The following is a 23,899-nucleotide window of genomic DNA, read 5'->3' on the forward strand; positions in this document are numbered from 1 at the left end:
CCAAAGCGGCTGCCCTAGGGCAGGAGGCGGGCCCGGGGTGGGGCCGCGCGTCCCTGTCTTGTCTGGTCCTGTTCCCGGGCTCCCTGCTCGGGCTGCGGGGCAGTGCGCGCGGGAAGGGCTGCGACCAGAGTGACTCTGGCTGCGGATACGTGCCCTTGTACTCGGTTGGTCAAGGATCCCGCAGTCTAGTCGGCGCTATGGCGGCTGCCGGCGCCCGAGGCCTGCGGGCCACATATCACCGGCTCCTCGACCGAGTGGAACTAATGCTGCCAGAAAAACTGAGACCGCTCTACAACCACCCGGCAGGTGAGGCATACCCCAGAAATAGACCACCGGCCTGCCGGCCCCGACCCCTGATCACTCCGGACCCTTGACGACCTGCTTCTGACAGTCCCTGAGGCCCTTGACATCCCCTAAAAAGAAAGACCTCCATCTGTCGCCTGGGTCCCTAACTCCTCGGAACATCTGACCATCCCAGACCCCTGACCACCCAGGCTCTCTTGACTATATACATCTCCCCTTCCCTCCCTCCTTCCTGCTCTCCTCCCTCCTCCAGTGTCCCATTCACCCGCGTCTCTTGTCTGCGACCTTGGTTACTCCGCTTTTCCCCCTCCCCGCACAGACCTCAGATCTTTATTCCCAAAGCCCTAGTATCGCGGAGCAGGGCTGGACAGGTGTCCTGTGGTCCGAGGAAGGTGAAGTTACACTTTCTGCAGCCCCAGCTTACACCCGCAGGCATACATGACCTGAGGTCAGGTCCACTCCTCCTCTCAGATCCAGTGCATTTCTTTGAGTCTGTTCATACCTAGCAGATTCTCAAACAAGCTCTCCTCTACACCTTTGGTAAGGACACATCTGGAGTCAGCTCTGCTCTGCTACTAGCTCTAGGTGTGACCTTGGCAGTAGCCTGTACCTACTGTAAAATGCAGTTGCAGTGAGAATTTAAAGTAGCAGTCTTGCTTGAACCTTCATACATGCACGGTCAGTGTTAGTCTCGAGTTCTGTTCTCTCTTCTATAAAATGAGCGGGGAACCAAGATTTATTCTGAGATCTCTTTCAAGCTGAAAAAAATGATAAACTGAAGGATTAAAGTGCAGCCTCAAAAGAATCTTTGTGGGTAAATCTGTGTCTGCAGTGGGTATCACTGGGGAGGTTGACTAGTCTTTCACATGCCTGTGAGACAATTCTCTGGGGCTTGAGCCTACTAAATATGCAATTTGGCAAGGGGGTTATTTTTTTTTCCCTTATTGGGGGATTAATGGTTTACAGTCAAGGATAAAATACAGTAGTTTGTACATGTGTAACATATCTCAGTTTTCCACATAACAGTTCAACCCCCTCTAGGACCTCCTCTGCCATCATGTTCCAGGACCTGAACCCTCCCCCCAACTCCAGAGTCTTTTACTTTGGTGCAGTACACCAACTCCAGTGGGGTTATTCTTAAGTATATACTTAATTCAACTGCAATATTGTGCTCATTACAGAATTGATCTCTAGAGGGATGTTAATTGAGAGGTCTTAGTTTGTTCCTTTTCATTCTTTCAACACTCAGCTCTTGGCATTTACATTGTATTTTATGGCAAAGACTTTCATTAGGGAGGTGGGTTGGGCAATGCTTCTGTAATCATCAGGAATTTAGAGTCAACTGAATCCTGTGAAATCACCTCTGACCCTCTTAAAATGTTTGATCTGTAGGATCAAGGCAAGGTAGATGGGGGAACATTTAAACTACTGTGGAATTGCAAAGTATTTTATCTTAAGGCCTTGACTTTAACTACCTGTAATTATTGCTTATGATACTTTTCAACTTTCAGAATGAAGGGTCCCTTTCAAGCCTTTCATGTATAGACTGTACATGATTTCAAGATATTCTCAGATTAGTTCAATTATTCCTAACTGTTTTTCAGGAAAGAGCATGGATTTGAAACCAGATAATATTTAGCTTTAGTTTTGGCTGTTTGATCTCGACCTTAAGCTCGCCAGGTTGTAGTTTCTTAATTTATAAAAATTGGACAATAATTATCACCATTAAATGATTGTTGTGACAATTAAGGGCTGGATGGTGGTGTACCTGGTAGAGCATACACATTACCATGCACAGGGTCCCAATCTCCTGCTCCCCACCTGTAGGGAAGAAGCTTCAGGAGTGGTGAGGCAGTGCTCCAAGTGTCTCTCTGTCTCTCTATCCCCCCTTCCCTGTTAGCTTTTTTGTCTCTATAAAAATAAATAAGTTAAATTAAAAATATATGTCTGCCTAGCATGTGGCATAATACTTGCATTTAGATGCTCAGCAATGATAGTTCTCTCTTATCTAAGCTTTTAACTAATAGGCAGAATGACATTACCTATCATTACAAATTATTTGTAATTAAAAGGCTTGCAGGCATACCAGTAGTGTAATGGAGAAGCAGAAACAATATAATTTAATGCTTGGGTATTAAGTGAATAAAATGAATAAAATCTGAGAAAATAATGATTATTGTATCAAGAATTCTCCAGAGTGAACACTCAAGGTTTTGCAAGTCATTTTGCATAATATTATATTATTGAGCCATTAAAACATTAGGCATGATTCCCATGCTAGAAATTTTAGCAGTGATATGCTAGGCTAGAATATTAACAATTGATTGTGATGCATTGCTGATTATAAACTTTTGAAATTTAATTTATGACAAGTCTGTCTAAATAAGTAGGAAGAACACTTCTTCCTTTCTTTTTTTGCCACCAGGGTTATTGCCAGGGCTCAGTACCAGCACACCAAGCCCACCACCATTTTTCCCTTTTTTTTGTTTCTTTCTATTTTACTTGATAAGACAGAGAGAAATTGAGAAGGGAGGGGGAGATAGAAAGAAAGAAAGAAAGAAAGAAAGAAAGAAAGAAAGAAAGAGAAAGATAAAGCACCAGCAGACCTCCTTTACCATTTGTGAAGTGGTGGGGAGTAGGGGCTTGGACCTAGCTAGGTCTTTATGCATGATGATATGTGCACTTAATCAGGTGTGCCACTGCCATTAACTATAGGAAAATATACAATGGAAGATTTAAAAGGATTAAGGACTAAGTTAGTAGTTAGCTTTAATAAAAGTTCTATTTTTTTCTTCCTATAGTCCAATATTTCATTAGTCTTTATATAAATGTCTTTAAATATATACTAGAGTTTATATTATTATACTCTAGTAATGCATATTATGTTAGAAATTTATCATTGACGTACTTTGGTGCTGTTTCTGGTACAACATAATCTACCGCTGCAGATAAGAATTCTAGTCAAGTGTGTGTCTAGCAAATCTAATTGTCATTAGAAATGTCACTTGTACCCCATCCTCTCACATTACACCCTGTTATCCCCACTATAAAAGTATGTGACTCCACAGTTTCACTGTAAGTGCTTGAAAGAGAAATAACCTTGGAGTCATGCTGCCCAGTGTTTACTTACAAGGTTAGCTTAGCTGGAAAAAGAAGTAGTAGAGGAGTGGCAATTCTTTCTGTTATGAACTTCCAATGGAGTACTCTTCCCAAGAGGTGCACAAAATGAAATATGGGACTATAGGAAGAAAAAAATAGAACTTTTTAAAAAAATATTTATTTATTTATTCCCTTTTGTTGCCCTTGTTGTTTTTTATTGTTGTTGTAGTTGTTATTGTTGTTGTTATTGGATAGGACAGAGAGAAATGGAAAGAGGAGGAAAGACAGAGAGGGGGAGAGAAAGATAGACACCTGCAGACCTGCTTCACCGCCTGTGAAGCGACTCACCTGCAGGTGGGGAGCCAGGAGCTCAAACCGGGATCCTTATGCCTGTTCTTGTGCTTTGTGCCACCCGCGCTTAACCCGCTGTGCTACCACCCGACTCCCAAAAATAGAACTTTTAAAAAAATATATTCTTTTATTTATTTATTTATAAAAAGGAAACATTGACAAAGCCATAGGATAAGAGGGGTACAACTCCACACAGTTGCCACCACCAGAATTCTGTATCCCATCCCATCCCCTGATAGCTTTCCTATTCTTTAACCCTCTGGGAGTATGGACCCAAGGTCATCATAGGATGCAGAAGGCAGAAGGACTGGCTTCTGTAATTGCTTCCCCAATGAACATGGCCATTGACAGGTCAATCCATACTCTCAGCCTATCTCTCTCTTTCCCTAGTGGGCTGGGGTTCTGGGGAAGCGGAGCTCCAGGACACATTGGTGGGATTGTCTGTCCAGGGAAGTCTGGTAGCATCCTGCTAGCATCTGGAACCTGGTGGCTAAAAAGAGAATTAACATACAAGGTCAAATAAATTGTTGATCAATTATGAATCTAAAGGCTGGAATAGTGCAGATGAAGAGTTTGTGGGGTACTCCATTTTGTGGATAGCTAGTAGGCATATTTTAGTTATATTCTAAAGGGCCTGTGGCTATACTAGGTGTTTTTTTGTTGTTGTTGTTTTTTCCCTGAGCCTGAAATCTGATATGCAGGTGGATCCAACTTATTGTCTGGGGAGATGATGTCATGGCTGGAAAAGGAACAGAAAGCTGGATCAGGGAAGAGAGTAGCTCCCTAATATGGGGAAGAAGTATAAATATTGTTGACTGTAAACCCCATCATACACCTGAAAGCAAAAGTACACAATAGTCTGCAGTGAGTCAGTATAAAGTTCCTAATGAAATAGTATCTAATTAGACTTAGATAACCTCCTCATCTACTTCCTATTACAGTTCTCTCACTCAGTCCAAAGCTAACCTTTGCAAAAGCAAGGACCACAAAAGCTGAATAAAGGCAAGAGACTGGCATATTTTAATGATGACTCTTTAGTCATTATTAGGCCACCCCATCAGCTGGGGCCCTATTCGGAGAATCCTGAGTTTACTGAACAGACATGATGGGCCTAGACCTCAAAAAAATCCCTCTCTCCATTGTTACCAGTCATCTCTATCAGGAACAACAAAATAGACCCCTTTGTGGGGCCCTCATAGGACCTTGCCCTCAACTTGGATCAACAATGGTAGAGAATGTTCCATCCTCTGAAGGGAGGCTGGACAACATACTCTATGCTACACCTGAGGAAGATGGGTCCTGATATTGGGGCAGCTTGGAATGTTCCTACTCATGACCATAGAATGTGAGCTCAGATCTACAGGGATGCAGAGGTCACATAGGCTCCTAAGCTGAATATGGGCCCCAGACCAAAAATAGAACTTTTATTAAAGCTAACTACTAACTTAGTCCTTAATCCTTTTAAATTTTCCATTGTGTGTGTGTGTGTGTGTGTATATATATATATATATATATATATATATATATATATATATATATATATATATATATTTAATTTCTTTATTGGGGAATTAATGTTTTACGTTCAACAGTAAATACAAAAGTTTGTACATGCATAACATTTCCCAGTTTTCCATATAGCAATACTATTTGTACACCAGACACTGTTGTGGCACTTGTAGTAGAGAAGCAAATGGAATAAAAATCCCTTCCACAGGGCTGGGGAGAAAACAAAGTGGATATACAAAAAGCCTTTCATGCCTGAGTCACCAGAGGTCCCAGGTTCAATCCCCGGCATCACCATAAGCCAGAGCTGAGCAGTGCACTGGGGGAAAAAGATAAATTGGGGCCAGGTAGTGGCACACCTTGTAGAACACACATGTTATAGTGCACGAGTATCTAGGTTCAAGCCTCCAACCCCCACGGCAGGGAGAAAGTTTCAAGAGTAGTGAAACAATGCTACAGGTATCTCTCTCTCCCTTCCTTCTTGATTTCTCTGTTTCTATCCGATAAATTAATTTAAAAATAAATCCCTCCCATAGAGATTTGTATTCTCAGAAGAGATCATTAAAGAAATATAGACCTTGCTGCAGTTGTTAATTTGATACTTAACAAAATTTTTGTCTGCTAATTTGATTTGAAACTAATTTTCAGAAATTAAGACTATGCTTCAACTAATTTGATCTTTCATATGTGCCAGAGAAGAAAAATGTATCATTTCCAGGCTATATAAGAATATAAATATTGGTTATAAGAGTATGAAACTTGTTAAAGAATGCTATGTTGTCATTAAGAGAGGACTCAGATCAGTGGTGGTGGCCAGACTCAAACCTCAGTTGCACTTTCAGCAAAGCAGGCACTCTCCAAATGAGGTATCATGGCCAGTCCTTGAGGTGATTTTTTTAAATTGTATTTTTAAAAAAGATTTATTTACTTATTCCCTTTTGTTGCCCTTGTTGTCTTTTTGTTGTAGTTATTATTGATGTCGTTGTTGCATAGGACAGAGAGAAATGGTGAGAGGAGGGGAAGACAGAGAGGGGGAGAGAAAGAGAGACACCTGCAGACCTGCTTCACCACTTGTGAAGCGACTCCCCTGCAGGTGGGGAGCCAGGGACTGGAACCAGGATCCTTACGCAGGTCCTTGCGCTCTGCACCATGTGCACTTAACCCGCTGCGCTACCGCCTGACTCCCAAGATGATTTTTACTGAATATATTTACAACATGACAAAGCAGTTGCACAATCCAGGTGAGCTATCTTGCTGACCCTCAGTTTCTAAAAATGGACCCTCTCCCTACCCTCTCTATCCCTTTCTTTTCCTTTCTCCTTTTCCACCTAGGTTATCTCTGGGGCTCAGTGCCTGCAAAAGAACTATACCATTCCTGGCAGTCATTTTTCATATATATGTTAGAAATGACAGAGACAGAGATAAGAGACACTTGCAGCACTGCTCCACTATTTATGAAGTTCATTGCAAGTAGGTTACTAGAACTCAACTTACTTCTTTGCCAAAAGCAGGAGTTGGGAAACCTTTTTTCTGCCAAGGGCCATTGGAATATTTATAACATCATGTGTGCGTCATGCAAAATTATCAACTAAAAAATTAGCACTTAATGCTACTATGATAAAGCTCTTAGATTTATTAAAGTTTTGAATTCTGCCTGCAGTTGCTTTTGCAAGGCCAGACATTCCCCACCTAAAAGAATATACATTTAGAGGGAGTCGGGCTGTAGCGCAGTGGATTAAGCGCAGGTGGCGCAAAGCACAAGGACCGGAATGAGGATCCCGGTTCGAGCCCCCAGCTCCCCACCTGCAGGGGAGTCGCTTCACAGGCGGTGAAGCAGGTCTGCAGGTGTCTGTCTTTCTCTCCTCTCTGTCTTCCCCTCCTCTCTCCATTTCTCTCTGTCCTATCCAACAACGACGACATCAACTACAACAACAATAAAAAGACAACAAGGGCAACAAAAGGGAAGATAAATAAAGAAAAATTACCAAAAAAAAAAAAAAAAAGAATATACATTTAGAGTACATAAGGATACATTTCACCCATCTTGGACTCAAAATTAAATTTCTTGAAGTGATTTTTAAGGCACATTTGTTTGTTTTTGTCACTTTAGGGGCTTCACTGCACTGGACTGATGTTTTAAGGTTAAAAGAGAGACAGATTAACAGTGAGACAGGAAAAAATACCATAACACCAAAGCCCCTTCCAGTATGGTGGGAGCCAGGCTGAACCTGGGCTACATTCATGGCAAAGCAGGCACCCTCCCAAGTGAACTATCTTACCAATCCGTGAGGTGATTCTTATTGAATGTATTTAAAGCAGTTCAGAGTTTTCACTCTATCAAGTTTTTTTTCATTCATCATAGTGAGTGTTGACTGTTATTCTATTTACTATAACAAAGTTATAGTCACCTCAGGCATTATAATTATCTCATTTTTTAACTGCTTTCCTGTGAGAATAACTGTGCCATTATACAGAGTGTAAGCTTACTTTCCCACAGTTCTTGAAAGAAATGCCATGACATTGTGTTATCACTGTTTAAGAGATGTCTACTGGGGCTGGGCGGTAGCACAGCAGGTTAAGTGCATATGGTGCAAGGTGCAAGGACCTGCATAAGGATCCTGGTTCGAGCCCCTGGCTCCCCACCTGCAGAGGAGTCGCTTCACAAGCTGTGAAGTAGGTCTGCATGTGTCTATCTTTCTCTCTCTCTTCTGTCTTCCCCTTCTCTCTGGATTTCTCTCCTATCCAGCAACAACGACAGCAATAACGACAATAATAATAACAACAGCAGCAACAAAAGGGAAAAAAAATGGCCTCGAAGAGCAGTGAATTCATAGTTCAGGCACTGAGCCCCAACAATAACTCTAGAGGCCAAAAAAGAGATACTTACTTCCAAATGCTGTGTTTTGTCTTAGAAGCTTTGAAATTATTTGGAATGTTTCCATTTACACTATTGATTGACTTATATTCAGAAAACAGTCTCTGCAACTAAAATCATATATCCAAGTTTATTTTACTTATTCTTAAGATAGAAAATGACTAGGGGGAGTCGGGCAGTAGCGCAATGGGTTAAGCGCATATGGCAGTAGCACAGCGGGTTAAGTGCATACTGTGCAAGGTGCAAGGACCAGATGAAGTATCCCGGTTCGAGCACCCAGCTCCCCACCTGTAGGAGAGTTGCTTCACAAGTGGTAAAGCAGGTCTGCAGGTGTCTATTTTTCTCTCCCCTTCTGTCTTCCCCTCCTCTCTCCATTTCTCTCTGTCCTATCCAACAATGACATCAGTAACAATAATAACTACAAAAACAATGAAAAACAACAAGGGCAACAAAAGGGAAAATAAATAAATATTGAAAAAAAGAAAGAAAGAAAATGACTAGGGAGCTGGGCAGTACCACAGTGGGTTAAGCGCACATGGTGCAAAGGACAAGGACTGTTTTAAGCATCCGGGTTCGAGCCCCCGCTCCCCACCTGCAGGGCAGTCATTCACAAGTGGTCAAACAGGTCTGCAGGTGTCTGTCTTTCTCTCCCCTCTCTGTCTTCCCCTCTTCTCTTGATTTCTCTGTGTCTTATCCAACAACAGCAATAAGAACAACAAGGGCAACAAAAAATGGGCTCCAAGAGCAGGGGATTTGTAGTGCAGGCACTGAACTCCAGGAATAACCCTGGAGGCAAGGGAAAAAAAAGAGAGAGAGAGAGAGAAAGAAAGAAAGAAAGAGGAAAGGAAGAGGGAAAGAAAAAAAGGAAGATTAAGGTAACATAGAAGGGTGAAATATGTTTTCTTTAATATTTTTGTTGACCCATTGTATAATCATGGGTATTGCTAGCCTTTTTTATTTTTTTCTTAACAGTGAGTTCTTAATAAAATGCTTTTTTGTAATTCCATATTTCTGGTTATTTGGTCACTTTTCAGCATCATCTTATAGTTTAGTAAAATCAGAAATTTACAATGTCTTATGATACACATTTGCTTTTGGTTTTTTTTAATTTATTGCTTAACTTTTAATCTAACTTAGTGCATGTGTTATAATTTAAGATTAATTATTCACTAACTAAATATTTATACTTCTTTTGGTTCAGATTATATAGCAACCACAGTTTCATGTCTGAGATTTTTTCTTCTGCCATGTGAGTTAATATTTTTCAACTATCGCCTTGCTTGGGGCAGTTGGATCAATTAGTTATCAGACAAAATTACTGAAAGCTTGAGTATTCATTAATTCTGAGGGAACAATAATTTAAGCTGGTACAGAAACCAAGAGCTAGAGGCATTTCTCAGGAAATAATTTGGAGGTGAAAGGAGAAGAAGATTAGTTTTGAAACAGAAGGTAAAAAGTCTGTTGAGTTCAAAGCCAGAGACTAAACAGCATGTTGACTTACCCTTGGGTGCTTCTGCCAAACTTCATGACAGGAGGAAAAGTAAACTTAGTAATAGATACTACGGATGACCCAGAGATTTTTGCATATGACAAAAAAAAAAAAAAATCAAGTTGTGATGATAGGAATCTGGGAAACTCAACTAAATAAAATAACCCTTTTGAAAGTCAAAGTTATAAGACCTCAGTGTCTTATGGTATCAGATGCATGAGAAGAACTTTTGGAGCCAGGTATAGGGATAGCATAACTGTAATGAGTGAAACTCCATTACAACCTTGATGTAAAGGAAACTCCATGTCCTGAAGAAGAATTACAGCAATTTCTAGCCATGAGTATGATGCAATGGCAGACATGTATCACAAACTTTACTAAGAACCTCACTTGGACATGATTAATTCAATTCATTTCTGTATACAAAATTTACTGTTTTAAAAAGCGACATGCATAAATATAGTATTTTAATTGTTGAGTGTGAGAGAGTATACATCCTGCTTTGGGGAGTTAAGAGGAAGAGCATTTAACCTAACCTAGAGTAAGAGTTAGAGAAGGCTTCCTCCAGAAGGTGAAACCCAAAATGTGTTTTTGAGAGCTGTTGGGAGTTAGTCAGATAAAGGCAAAGCAGCATATTGGAAGGGGACAGCATAAATAAAATTTAGAAACAGAAAGCAGCATGGAACTGACTTGCCAGTTCACATAAGCCAGAGTTTTCCCACCTTGCACTGGTGATATTTTTTGTGCATACCTGTGTGTGTGTGTGTGTGATTATCTGTGAAGGAGGAAGGCTGCCCTGTGCATCCTGGGGTGTTTAACAGCATGCCTGGTCACTAGCAGCCTCACCACCTATGACAACTACAAATCCATCACTAAATATCTCCTGAGCACCAATAGCCAGTTCAGAACCAGAGACCTTGGGAGTCTGGCCGTAGAACAGTGGGTTAAGCGTATGTGGCAGAACCAGAGACCTGGCTTAAGATTCAAAATATATTTTCTGAAACTCAGTGCCTTCAACTTTTATATTTCTTTAGTTCCTTATCTAAGAATTTCTTTTGAAATTTCCACCTACTCTCCTCTCTCTCTCTCTGTCTCTCAATCAGTGACAACACTGTTTTACAGAATTGCCAGATTTTAGGAGTATTTTCATACCCATACTTGGTGCATGCAAGTCACTACACATTTCCCCACACCCCTCACATGATCTTATTAAGTAAATGAAATTGTTTCCATAGCTGTCCATAGAGTTCAAGGTATCATCAGAACAGTATGAATTTTAGGGGATGGGGTAAAGGATACGTAACCCAGAAACTAAATATACATAATTTTGTACTTCAGCTAAAGTACACTATGTTCAACTGTGCTAACTCTTTTAACTGCGTTGAAGCATTTAGATTAGTTGACCTGTGCGTTTTCCTGCAGCTTTGAAACATCGTGCTTCTCAAATTTTAGGTTGCCCGAGAAACTACAGTTTTGAAATGTTCATTAGTTTACTACTAGAATACTGGAATTTTTACAAGATATTTTTAGTAATATAAAATTTCATTTATAATGCATATTAATATAGTTGGTGAAAGTATAAATACTACTGAAGTCTGTATCACTAAAATTCCATAATTTATAACTTTCCCAACTTGAAGATTATCTATGAACTAACATAAATCTCTGTGTTCAAGACAGAATATTGGGAGTGGTTTCCTAAGCCATTTCCACTATATTTTAGCTAATTTTTAACTGGTTACACAAATACAAATAATTGGCATGATCAAAGCAAATAGTATGAAAGAATAATATTGGGAGTTGGGCAGTAGTGCAACGGGTTAAGTGCCTGTGGTACGAAGTGCAAGGACCGGCGTAAGGATCCCAGTACGAGCCCCCTGCTCCCCACCTGCAGGGGAGTTGCTTCACAGGTGGTGAAGCAGGTCTGCAGGTGTCTTTCTCTCCCCGTCTCTGTCTTCCTCTCCTCTGTCCATTTCTCTCTGTCCTATCCAACAATGACAACAACAATAAAACAACAAGGGCAGCAAATGGAATAAATATTTTTTAAAAAAGAAAGAATAATACTGTGACTTTCTAAATGTTAAAGACAAAGTATGCAGAAAGTATAGTCAAATGTTTATAGAAAGGCTGATGGATTTTTTTTTTTTTTAGTGGGGTGACAGCTATTAAGATATGTTTAAAACTGGGAATTGAGCGGTAGCGCAGCAGGTTAAGCGCACATGGCGCAAAGCTCAAGGACCGGCATAAGGATACTGGTTCGAGGCCCAGCTCCTCACCTGCAGAGGAGTCTCTTCACAAGCGGTGAAGCAGGTTTGCAGGTGTCTGTCTTTCTCTTCCCCTCTCTGTCTTCCCCTCCTCTCTCCATTTCTCTCTGTCCTACCCAACAACGAAGACTACAACAATAAAACAACAAGGGCAACAAAAGAGAATAAATAAATATTTTAAAAATTTAATTAAAAATATGTTTTAAATTATTGATTTATTCCTAAGTTTTTCTTCTTTGCTATTGTTGTCTTTCAGGTCCCAGAACAGTTTTTTTCTGGGCTCCCATTATGAAATGGGTAAGTCTTGCACTTTTGCAAAAGCTACTGAAAAAGAAGTGTTCTTTAAGAGGAGTGTATTAATGTACTGATGAAGTAGCATGTGAAAGATCTAGTTTCAGATATTCTAGTATGGCTTTAAGTGATTTGGTGCAAGTATTCTTAGATGTATGTTTTCTGCTTGATTCACATTATCTACTTAAGTTTTTCTGAACATAAATAAGCTTTTTGGGAATATGTTCATTATTTAAAAGGTCACAACACTGAACTCTAAGAAATAAAATTTCATTCTAAAATATTATGACTGGGAGTTAGGCGGTAGCACAGCAGGTTAAGCTCATGTGGTGCAAAGCACAAGGAACGGCATAAGGATCCCGGTTCAAGCCCTCAGCTCCCCACCTGCAGGGGAGTCACTTCACAGACAGTGAAGCAGGTCTGCAGGTGTCTATCTTTCTCTCTCCCTCTCTGTCTTCCCCTCCTCTCTCCATTTCTCTCTGTCCTATCAAACAACGACATCAATAACAACAACAGTAATAACTACAATAAAACAAGGGCAACAAAAGGAAATAAATAAATAAATATTTTAAAAAATATATTATGACTACGTATAAGAACTTATCCTAGGGCTATCTATTATTATTTGGTAAGTGATGGAGTCTAGGACTTCTGATTTTAAAAAAACTATAACTCTAACAGCTTTTCTGATACTTCCACTTTAAAAAAAAGATTAATATTCACACACACACAAAAAAAAAAACACACTAAAGGGAAGCATCTGTACAAATTATTTCAAATAGCTTTAGATATTTTTCATACCTATGGCTCCCAATATCTGTAAAGAATATGTTGTATTATTGCTTAGGTCAGATAAAACTGCTTGATGTAGCTAACAAAATAGGCATTAATTAAAAGTTATTCTTGAAGGCAGGGGGATAGCATGATGCTTATTATGCAAAGAGTCTGTCATGCCTCCACAAGGCTCCAAAGTTCGAGGTTCAATCCCCTGAACCACCATAAGCCAGACTTTAACAGTGCTCTTTTTTTTTTTTTTTTAAAGGAGTTGGGCAGTAGTGCAGCAGGTTAAGCGCAGGTGGTGCAAAGCACAAGGACTGGTGTAAGAATCCCGGTTCAAGCCCCCGGCTCCCCACCTGCAGGGGAGTCTCTTCACAAGCGGTGAAGCAGGTCTGCAGGTGTCTGTCTTTCTCTCCCCTCTCTGTCTTCCCCTCCTCTCTCCATTTCTCTCTGTCCTATCCAACAATGACAGGAAATAACATCAATAACAACAACTATAATAACTACAACAATAAAACAAGGACAACAAAAGGGAATAAATAAATACTTAAGAAATAAATCTTGAATTCATTTGTATTGTTTTGTCCTCATAAACCTTTTCTTAGTGCATGGATTCTAAAATTATAGTGACTATCACTTGAGAATATCTAAAAGTTTTGTGTTTCATTTAAAGTTAAGAGCCAATACTCCTTACACACAGCCCTTTTTTTCTTTCTTTTAATCTGTATTTCCAGGGGTTGGTAGGTGCTGGATTGGCTGACATGGCAAGACCTGCAGAAAAACTCAGCACAGCTCAGTCTGCTGTTTTGATGGCTACAGGTAAACTAAGTGAAAAAAAACCCTTATCCGTATAGGACCATCAGCACTTTCATTTTATGCTATTATCAGTTTATTGAATGGCTCCAAATTTGAAATACATACTTATACAGAAACTAGCAGTGTAGTGTCTAGAACTTATTAGTAGTGGAAGGATGTTTTTTATAAGTATATATCTGCACAAATTTTTATTTTAAAGTTTTGCTGTGAACACAGTTATCTTTTTCTATTTTATTTATAAAATGGAAATATTGGCAGGACTGTAAGATAAGAGGGGTACATTTCCACACAATGCCCACCTCCAAAGCTTTATATCCCATCCCCTCCCCTGATAGCTTCCCCATTCTTTATCCCTCTGGGAGTATGGACCCAGGATCATTGTGGGGTATAGAAGGTGGAAGGTCTGACTTCTATAATTGCTTCCCTGCTGAACATGGGCGTTGGCAGGTCAATCCATACCCCCAACTTGTCTCTCTCTTTCCCTAGTGGGGCGGGGTTCTGGGGAAGCGGGGCTCTAGGACACATTGGTGGGGTCCTCTGCCCAAAGAAGTCAGAGTGGCATCATGCTAACATCTGGAACCTGGTGGCTGAAAAAAAGAATTAACATATAAAGCCAAACAAACTGTTGACTAATCATGAACCTAAAGGCAAAAATATTGCAGATGAAGATTGGGGTCTCCGTTTTGGAAATAGGTAGTAGGTCTGTTTTAAGTATATTCCAGATTGCCCATGATTTTACTAGTTTTTGCCTGAGCCTGATATCTAATATGCAGGTAGACCCAGGTTATTGTCTGGGGAGATGGTGTCATAGTTGGAAAAAAGACTAGAAAGCTGTATCAGGGAAGAGAGTAGCTCCCAAATATGGGGAAAGTATCAAACTTTTGGTGGGGTTTACAGTGAACATATTTATTTATTTATTTATCTATTTATATTTATTTATTTTTACCATTAAGGTATTACTATCACAAATCCACTGCTTCTGGTGACCTTTTTGCCTTTCTTTCCTCCTTTCTTCCTTTTTTTTTTCTTCATTTACTTTTTTTCCCCTTTTCTGTTTGATAGAACAGAGAAAAAATTGAGAGAGGTGGGAGAGATAGAGGGGAGAGAGGAAGGTAGACACCTGCAGACCTGCTTCCCCCTGCATGTGGGGAGGAGATGCTATAACTCGGGTCCTTGCTCATAGTCATGTGTGCACCACCTCCCAGACCCCTGTGAGTATAAGTGTTATCAGTAAGGAGGGAAAAATTTACTATTTATTTGCCCTAGAAAGATTTACACTTGATGTGTAAGAACTGATATTTTGTGGAATATGGAATTATCTATAGGACTTTACTAAATTCTCAGAAGATAGCATTTCTTTTTTTCTTTGCCCCCTATAGTTTTACTTATTAATTAACTTGATTTATTATATAATGTTCACAGGAGATATTGCAGCAGTACTTACGCTTTTTTGAAAATGGTATTTTGTTTCCATAGGACTAATTTGGTCAAGATACTCACTTGTAATTATTCCAAAAAATTGGAGTCTCTTTGCTGTTAACTTCTTTGTTGGGGCAGCCGGAGCCTCTCAGCTCTTTCGTATTTGGAGGTAAGCTTAGAAAAAGTGGGAAATAGAGTCAGGCAGTAGCGCAGTGGGTTAAGCGCATGTGGCGCAAAGCACAAGGACTGGCATAAGGATCCGGGTTCGAGCCCCCGGCTCCCCACCTGCAGGGAAGTCACTTCATAGGTGGTGAAGCAGGTCTGCAGATGTCTCTTTTTCTCCCCCTCCCCCGTCTTCCCCTCCTCTATCCATTTCTCTCTGTTCTATCCAACAATGTCAATAATAACAACGATAACTATAACAACAATGAAAAACAACAAGGGCAACAAAAAGGGAAATTAAATAAATATATATATAAATATATGAAAAAGTGGGAAATAATCTGCTTTACAAGCCACTCAGGTGAATTTTTGCTTTAACATTACTTTAAAAAATTATGACAATTCAGTGGTCCAGAAGGTGGCATAGTGATAAAGCTTTGGACTCTCAAGCATGAGGTCCCGAGTTCAATCCCCAGCAGCACATGTGCCAGAGTGATGTCTAGTTCTCTCTCTTCTCCCATTTTTCTCATAAATAAATAAAATCTTTTTAAAAAATTATGATAATTCAGATGTATAGTTTCACATTCACACATTTGTATGTACAACTCACTGTCCCCACCGCCAAAGTTCCTGTGCTCCTCACACCTTTCTCTCTGATAACCACAATGTCTAAGATGAGTTGGTTACTATGTCTTTTGCCAGTTCCTTTGCTTTAGTTATCTATATACCATATATAAGTGTAACCATATGTCAAAGAGCATTTAGGTTAATTTCATATTTTGGCAATTGTAAATAGTGCATCTATGATCACAAGAGTACATCTGTCCTTTTTAAATTAGTGTTTTCATGACCTTTGTATATACATACTCAGTGGTGTTGTTGGTTCATATGGTGTTTTCATTTTTATTTAAGAACTCCCCATACTATTTTCTTTAGCACCTGCACTGTTATAGATTCCTTCATTGTACCAGGGTTCCTTTTCTTCATATCCTCACCAATACTTGCTATTTCCTGTTTTGTTGATGTAGGCTATTCTCACAAGTATAAAGTAGTATCTCATTGTGGTGTTAATTTGCATTTCTCTAATGATAAGTGAGGTGGAACATATATATATGTTTTTATATATATATGGGCCATCCTGATGCCTTTTTTTTTTTTTTTGGATAACTGTCTATTCATATTTTTTTTGAAGATTTTATTTATTTATGAGAAAGATAGAAGAAGATAGAGAACCAGACATCACTCTAGCACATGTGCTGCCAGGGGTTGAACTCGGGACCTGCTGGACTGGCTTCGCAGGCGGGAGACAGAGAAGACCAGGGACTCATGGCTGAGCTGAGAACGCAGTTCAGTCTTTATTCACGAGCGGGGATGCAGTCCAACAATCTAATCACTATCCAATTCTGTCCTGTATCTCTCCTAACTCCCTCCTGAGGCAGAAGAATCAGGAACAACGGAAATACATATGTATGATAGGGGGCGGGGAGAAGGAAAAAAAGCGTGAACCCTCGAGGACTAAACCAAATGTCCGGGAGGCAGGGGGAGCCAGGACCAAACCAATATCCCGGAGGCAGGGAGGTGCCCAGCCAACAGTGGACATGCAAACAGAACACATTGCAAGCAACACAAAGCGAACCCAATGTGATGAATAAAACAGAAGGTCTCAGAAGCAGAATCCAGAAGCATACCAACAGGGACCTCATTCTTGAGAGTCCAAAGCTTCAGCACTGCGCCCCCTCCCTGACCACTATTCAAACCTTTTTTACTGGGTTACTTTTTTGCTTTTCAGCTGTATTATTCTTTTTTAAAAAATATTTTTATTTATTATTGGATAGAGACAGAAATTGAGAGGGAATAGGGAGATAGAGAAACACCTGCAGCCCTGCTTTACCACTCGTGAAGCTTTCCCCCTGTAGGTGGGGACCAGGGGCTTGAACCCTGGTCCTTATGTACTATAATGTGAGCACTTAACCAAATGGGACACCACCTGGCCCCTCAGCTGTATGATTTTTTTTTTGTATTTATTTATTTATTCCCTTTTGTTGCCCTTGTTGTTTTATTGTTGTAGTTATTATTGTTGTTGTTATTGTCATTGTTGTTGTTGTCATTGTTATTGTTGTTGTTGATGTCATTGTTGGAGAGAAATGGAGAACGGAGGGAAAGACAGAGAGGAGGAAAGAAAGACACCTACAGACCTGCTTCACCTCCTGTGAAGCGACTCCCCTGCAGGTGGGTAGCCGGGGGCTCCAACTGGGATCCTTACTCTGGTCTTTGCGCTTTGCGCCACCCACACTTAACCTGCTGCACTCCCAACTGTATGATTCTTAATGTATTTTTTATATCAGTTTCTTGTCCAATGTGTAATATGCAAATATCTTGTCAAAATTGCTGGGTTTCTTTTTTATCCTTGTGGACATTTTTCTTTCCTTCTTTTCTTCTTTTTATTCTTCATATATTTAATTTATTTATTTTGGATAGTGACAAGTTGAGAGGGAAGGGTGATGGGGACAGGGGAAGAGACATAGAGAAAGACCTACAGCACTGCTTCACCTCTCATGAAGCTTCCCCACTACTTGTGGGAACTAAGGGCTTGAACCTGGTTCCTTGTGCACTGTAAAGTATGTACTCACCTAGGTGCCACCACTTGATCCCTCTTCTTTTTTTTAATGGGTAAGAGCTTTTTAATTTGCTTAATTTTCTTTCGTTTCCCTAGCTGGTGGTATTGAGTCTCCAAGTAGTATCTAACATTAAGGTCTTGAGGGATTTGACCTATGTTTTTTTCTATGTATATTATATAGTTTAAGATTCAATACTGACGTCTCTTAATCCATTTTGAGTTAATTTTCATCTGTAGCTTCATTTTTCTACATCTGGCTGTCCAGTTTTCCCAGTATCATCTGTTTCCCATTATATGGTTTTAGCTTCTTTGCCACATATTAGAGATCTATCTATGTGTGGTGTTTTTCTCTTTTTAAAAGATATACATATAATGCTAAGATATGAGTATGCCTTAAGCAGAAATTTAACATTTCTAGAAAATTCTAGGTGTTTAAAAAGATTAAACAAAATGTTATCTAGGTTTTAAATGTATATTATCATATAATCTCTATGAATAAAGTTTATAATGTTTAAGTAATATTTTTCATTAGCCTTTTATCACTTGCTTTTATTATGTAATAAATTGGGACTTAGATGTATTCTTCTCAAATGTTGGTAATCAGATTTAGTGTGAAGCCTCTGGTTTTATTGTGTAGTGTTCCACGGACACCTGAAATTTTAAACTCTTTGTCCTCAATAGTTAACATTTTCATTTGACACCTCAAAGAGCTCATCTTAAATGAAAAGTCTGGGTTTAAGTATATAGAACCTTATTAAATTATAAATCAGTGTCATAAGTAATACCTTTATATCTAAAAAATGATCTTATTAAAGTAACAGAAAATAGTGACCTATAATTTGCCTACCTTTCAGAAGGCAACCTAGTGGCCTGAGAGGTAGCTGCAGTGACTAAAGTGCTGGACTTCTAAGCATAAGGTCCCAGGTTTGACCCCCAGAACCACATGTTCCAGAATAGTGCTTTGGTTCTCATTCATTAATAAATAAAAATCTTTTTTTTTTTTTTTTGCATCCTCTCCCACCCAAGCTGTGCCTGGTGCAAACAACTGGTAAAGGCTGGCTGGGGCCTCTGTACCATGTATGTGTGTGTGGTTCATGCTAGGACACTGCCACATTCAGGGATGTACGAAGCAGGCGTTTCTCATAGTTCTGAAGGCTACGAAGTCCAAGGCCAAGGTGTTGATTGATTTGGTTTCTAGTGAGAGCTTGCTTGCTTGCTTTTCCAGCTCAGTTATTGGGTGGGCACCGGGGGACTGTCTTTCTGGCTTGTAGGCAGCCTCCAAATGAGCTCTCTTCTCTATCCCCCCGCCCTCTCCCCCACACACCTCTGGGTTTGTTGGGGCTTTGTGCCTGCACAACTACATTATTCTAGGTGGATTTTTTCCTTTTTTTTCCATTTATTTATTTATTGCCTCCAGGGTTATTGCTGGGACTTGGTGCTTGCACCACAAACCCACTGCTCCTGGAGGCTACTTCCCCCCACTTTTAAAATTTTTTTTTAATAATTTATTTCTTTATTGGGGAATTAATGTTTTACATTCAACAGTAAATACAATAGTTTGTACATGCATAACATTCCCCAGATTCCCATTTAACAATACAACCCCCACTATGTCATTCATCATCTTTCATGGACCTGTATTCTCCCCACCCACCCACCCACCCCAGAGTCTTTTACTTTGGTGTAATACTCCAATTCCATTTCAGGTTTGACTTGTGTTTTCTTTTCTAATCTTGTTTTTCAACTTCGGCCTGAGAGTGAGATCATCCCATAGTCATCCTTCTGTTTCTGACTTATTTCACTCAACATGATTTTTTCAAGGTCCATCCAAGATCGGCTGAAAACGGTGAAGTCACCAATTTTTACAGCTGAGTAGTATTCCATTGTGTATATAGACCATAACTTGCTCAGCCACTCACCTGTTGTTGGACACCTGGGTTGCTTCCAGGTTTTGGCTATTACAAATTGTGCTGCCAAGAACATATGTGTACACAGATCTTTTTGGATCGATGTGTTGGTTTCCTTAGGATATATCCCCAGGAGGGGAATTGCAGGGTCATAGGGTAGGTCCATTTCTAGCCTTCTGAGAGTTCTCCAGACTGCTCTCCACAGGGGTTGGACCAATTTACATTCCCACCAGCAGTGCAGGAGGGTTCCTTTGACCCCCCCAATAAATAAAAATCATTTGGTTCTCATTCATTAATAAATAAAAATCATCAATTCTACAATAGTAGAAAGTGATCTATTATTCAGAGTATAGTACATTTTAATTTTATTCATCTTTACGCTTTTCCTCTACTAATAACTTTATTATTTAATCCTTTCATAAATATCTAGCTTATATCAAGTGGATAAATAAGTAATTCACCCTCTCTATAGTTAGCAGACAATAATTTTAGGGGTTACTTATATCAACATAGACCTTGATTTATATACAGAGTATTTTTCTCATACAGTGTAATTTTTTTTTTTTACAAGAGCCCTCCACTGCTCTGGTTTACAGTGGTGTAGAGGATTGAACCTGGGACTTCAGAGCCTCAGACATGAAAGTCTTTTATATAACTGTTATGCCATCTCCTCTGCCCCACCATGTTATTTTAACCTCCTGTGAACTCATGCTAGTAGCACTAATACAGCTTGTCTGCCATGTGTGGAATATTCAGTTCTAATATCAGTTTGACAAAAAGATCTTGGGCTCCTTTCAGTTACAATAAAGATAAGGAGAATTACTTAGAAGGGTGATGTTGGCATCCTGCGCCATTTAGAAAAATGTCAAATATTTGAATCCAGAACCTTCTGAGGAGCCTATGTGATGTGATAAGCTGCCTGGAAGAGTTTTTCTTTTTTTTTTTTTTTTTAGCATAGTAACATGTATGCTCAACCAGGTATGCCACCACTTGGCCCCAAATTTTTAAAATTCAGTTTTTACTTTTGTATGAGAGAGAGAGACCAGAGCTCCAATCAGTTGGGACATATAAGGTGGGGCTAGGGATTGAATCTGGGGCCTCTGGGGTGACAGCTGATCCTCTGACAGGCTAAGCCATCTCTCTGAGGGGCAGGGTCTCCATATCTGGATTTATACTTTTGCCTACCATGTGCTTCTGCTCCAGCAAGGCTCTCCCTGAACTTCTGAAAACTTTACATTTACGTCTTTCATTTGCTGGAAGTTTTCAGCCCATATATATATTTTTTAATTTATTTTTATTTTTATTATTTTTTTAACAAAACCATAGGGTAGGAGGGGTACAACTTCACACAATTCCCACCGCCCAATCTCCATATCCCATCCCCTCCCCAGTAGCTTTCCCATTCTCTATCCCTCTTGGAGCATGGACCCAGGGTCATTGTGGGTTGCAGAAGGTAGAAGGTCTGGCTTCTGTAATTGCTTCCCCACTGAACATGGGCTTTGACTGGTCGGTACATACTCCCAGTCTGCCTCTCTCTTTCCCTAGTAGGGTGGGTCTCTGGGGAAGCTGAGCTCTAGGACACATTGGTGGGGTCTTCAATCCAGGGAAGCCTGGCCGGCATCCTGATGACACCTGGAACCTGGTGACTGAAAAGAGAGTTAACATACAAAGCCAAACAAATTGTTGAGCAATCATGGACCCAAAGCTTGGAATAGTGGAGAGGAAGTGTTAGGGAGGTACTCACTGCAAACTCTAGTGTACTTCTGCTTTCTTACTTTGGTGCCATACTCCAAATTCAGTCAATTTCTGCTTTGTGTTTCTACTTCTTTTTTTTTTTTTACATGCATAACATTCCCCAGATTCCCATTTAACAATACAATTCCCACTATTTCATTCATCATTTTCCATGGACCTGTATTCTCCCCACCCACCCATCCACCCCAGAGTCTTTTACTTTGGTGTAATACTCCAATTCCATTTCAGGTTTGACTTGTGTTTTCTTTTCTAATCTTGTTTTTCAACTTCGGCCTGAGAGTGAGATCATCCCATATTCATCCTTCTGTTTCTCACTTATTTCACTCAACATGATTTTTTCAAGGTCCATCCAAGATCGGCTGAAAACGGTTAAGTCAGCTGAGTAGTATTCCATTGTGTATATAGACCACAACTTGCTCAGCCACTCATCTGTTGTTGGACACCTGGGTTGCTTCCAGGTTTTGGCTATTACAAATTGTGCTGCCAAGAACATATGTGTACACTGATCTTTTTGGATCGATGTGTTGGTTTCCTTAGGATATATCCCCAGGAGGGGAATTGCAGGGTCATAGGGTAGGTCCATTTCTAGCCTTCTGAGAGTTCTCCAGACTGTTCTCCACAGAGGTTGGACCAATTGACATTCCCACCAGCAGTGTAGGAGGGTTCCTTTGACCCCACACCCTCTCCAGCATTTGCTGCTGTTACCTTTTCTGATGTGTGACATTCTCACAGGAGTGAAGTGATATCTTATTGTTGTCTTAATTTGCATTTCTCTGACAATCAGAGACTTGGAGCATTTTTTCATGTGTTTCTCGGCCTTTTGGATCTCTTCTGTGGTGAATTGGAAGAGTTTTTCTTGTGCTTATTTTGTCTTCTACTCTGTCTTCAGCTGGAAGGAGTAGTAAATGAAGCCACGTATTATTGTAGAAGGGACTTTGTGGTTTCTCGGCTAATTCTTTGTAGTGAGACTTGAAGAAACAGCTTTTAGTTTCTGTAACTGAAGTGTTCACAACCTGCTAAACCCAGTAACCTGCCTGAATCACATAGATAAATTTGATTTTGTGGTTAGATAGAATAAATATACACCCATTCCCAATTGATTTTGCTCTCAAGAAAGATGCCTAGTTAATATAAAAAAAAAGTTATAGATGTCCGTAGTTAAATTTTACACATTCATATGTTTGTCATACACATCATTCATTCATTAAAAAAATTTTTGACAGAAAATTGTGTATCAGGTAAACTTTTTGTTGGGGGACTGGGTGGTGGAGCTTCTGGTTGAGTGGACATGTTACAGTGTGCAAGTACTAGAGTTCAAGCCCCCAGTTTCCAACTGTAGAGGGGAAAAAACTTCACAAGAGGTAGAGCAGTGCTGCAGATATCCCCACCCTCCCTCTCAATTTCAGGCTGTCTTTATACAATAAATAAAGATTATAAAAAATTAAAAGAAAAACTTTTTGGTGGTTGGAAACCAGATACAAATAAATTCGTTGGTTCACTTTTCTTCTATATATTTCATTTTTTAATATTTTATTATTTATTTATTCCCTTTTGTTGCCCTTGTTGTTTTATTGTTGTAGTTATTATTGTTGTCGTCGTTGTTGGATAGGACAGAGAGAAATGAAGACAAGAGGGGGAGACGGGGAGAGAAAGACAGACACCTGCAGACCTGCTTCACCACTTGTAAAGCAACTCCCCTGCAGGTGGGGAGCCGGGGGCTCAAACCGGGATCCTCACACTGATCCTTGCACTTTGTGCCATGTGCACTTAACCCTCTGCACTACAGCCTGACTCCCCTTTTCTATATATTTCTTTGTTTCTACCTATAGCCCCCTGGGAATGTTGTATAGCAACTAGATAGCAACATGATCACTGAGAAAGAAATGATGGAATGTGCTTCCTATTTCCTCTCATCATAATTTTTTTCAATTATGATTCATAGATGTCTTTCTTTTTTCTTTGTAGGTATAACCAAGAACTAAAAGCTAATGCAAACAAATAAAAGAGTTCCTGGCCCACCTGGATGTGGGCAATAACCACTGGGACCTAATTTGATTCATTACTTGGTTATTGATAAGGTGATGTTAATGATGCTTGCACTTGGGAGGTATAAACAAAACTATAATTGGTAACTACTACTTGATACAAAAGAAAAATAAAGCATACTTAATAACAGTGTCTCTTGAAGTGTGACTTAAGAAATTTATCTGTAGTGGTCCAGGAGGTGGCATAGTGGATAAAACGTTGGACTCTCAAGCATGAGGTCCT

The 23,899-nt window shown here is 39.8% G+C and overlaps 1 protein-coding gene across 1 annotated transcript; it reads left to right on the forward strand.

The window, feature by feature from the left end:
• Positions 1-23,809, forward strand: MPC2 (mitochondrial pyruvate carrier 2). Its single transcript, XM_007531800.3, has 5 exons — positions 1-306; positions 12,144-12,184; positions 13,690-13,774; positions 15,248-15,359; positions 23,597-23,809. The coding sequence occupies exons 1-5, from the start codon at positions 198-200 to the stop codon at positions 23,631-23,633; spliced, it is 384 nt and encodes a 127-aa protein (XP_007531862.1). The 5' UTR covers positions 1-197; the 3' UTR covers positions 23,634-23,809.
• The last annotated feature ends 90 nt before the right edge of the window (positions 23,810-23,899 follow it).

The sequence above is a fragment of the Erinaceus europaeus genome, chromosome 9 (assembly GCF_950295315.1).
Source record: "Erinaceus europaeus chromosome 9, mEriEur2.1, whole genome shotgun sequence".
NCBI classification, from domain to species: domain Eukaryota; kingdom Metazoa; phylum Chordata; class Mammalia; order Eulipotyphla; family Erinaceidae; genus Erinaceus; species Erinaceus europaeus.

Excerpts from the sequence above, each read along its gene's own strand:
- MPC2 (XM_007531800.3), top strand. The coding sequence starts at position 198 with ATGGCGGCTGCCGGCGCCCGAGGCCTGCGGGCCACATATCACCGGCTC. Across the intron at positions 12,185-13,689 it reads GGGCTCCCATTATGAAATGG|GGGTTGGTAGGTGCTGGATT; the intron begins GTAAGTCTTGCA and ends CTGTATTTCCAG. Across the intron at positions 15,360-23,596 it reads CAGCTCTTTCGTATTTGGAG|GTATAACCAAGAACTAAAAG; the intron begins GTAAGCTTAGAA and ends TTTTCTTTGTAG.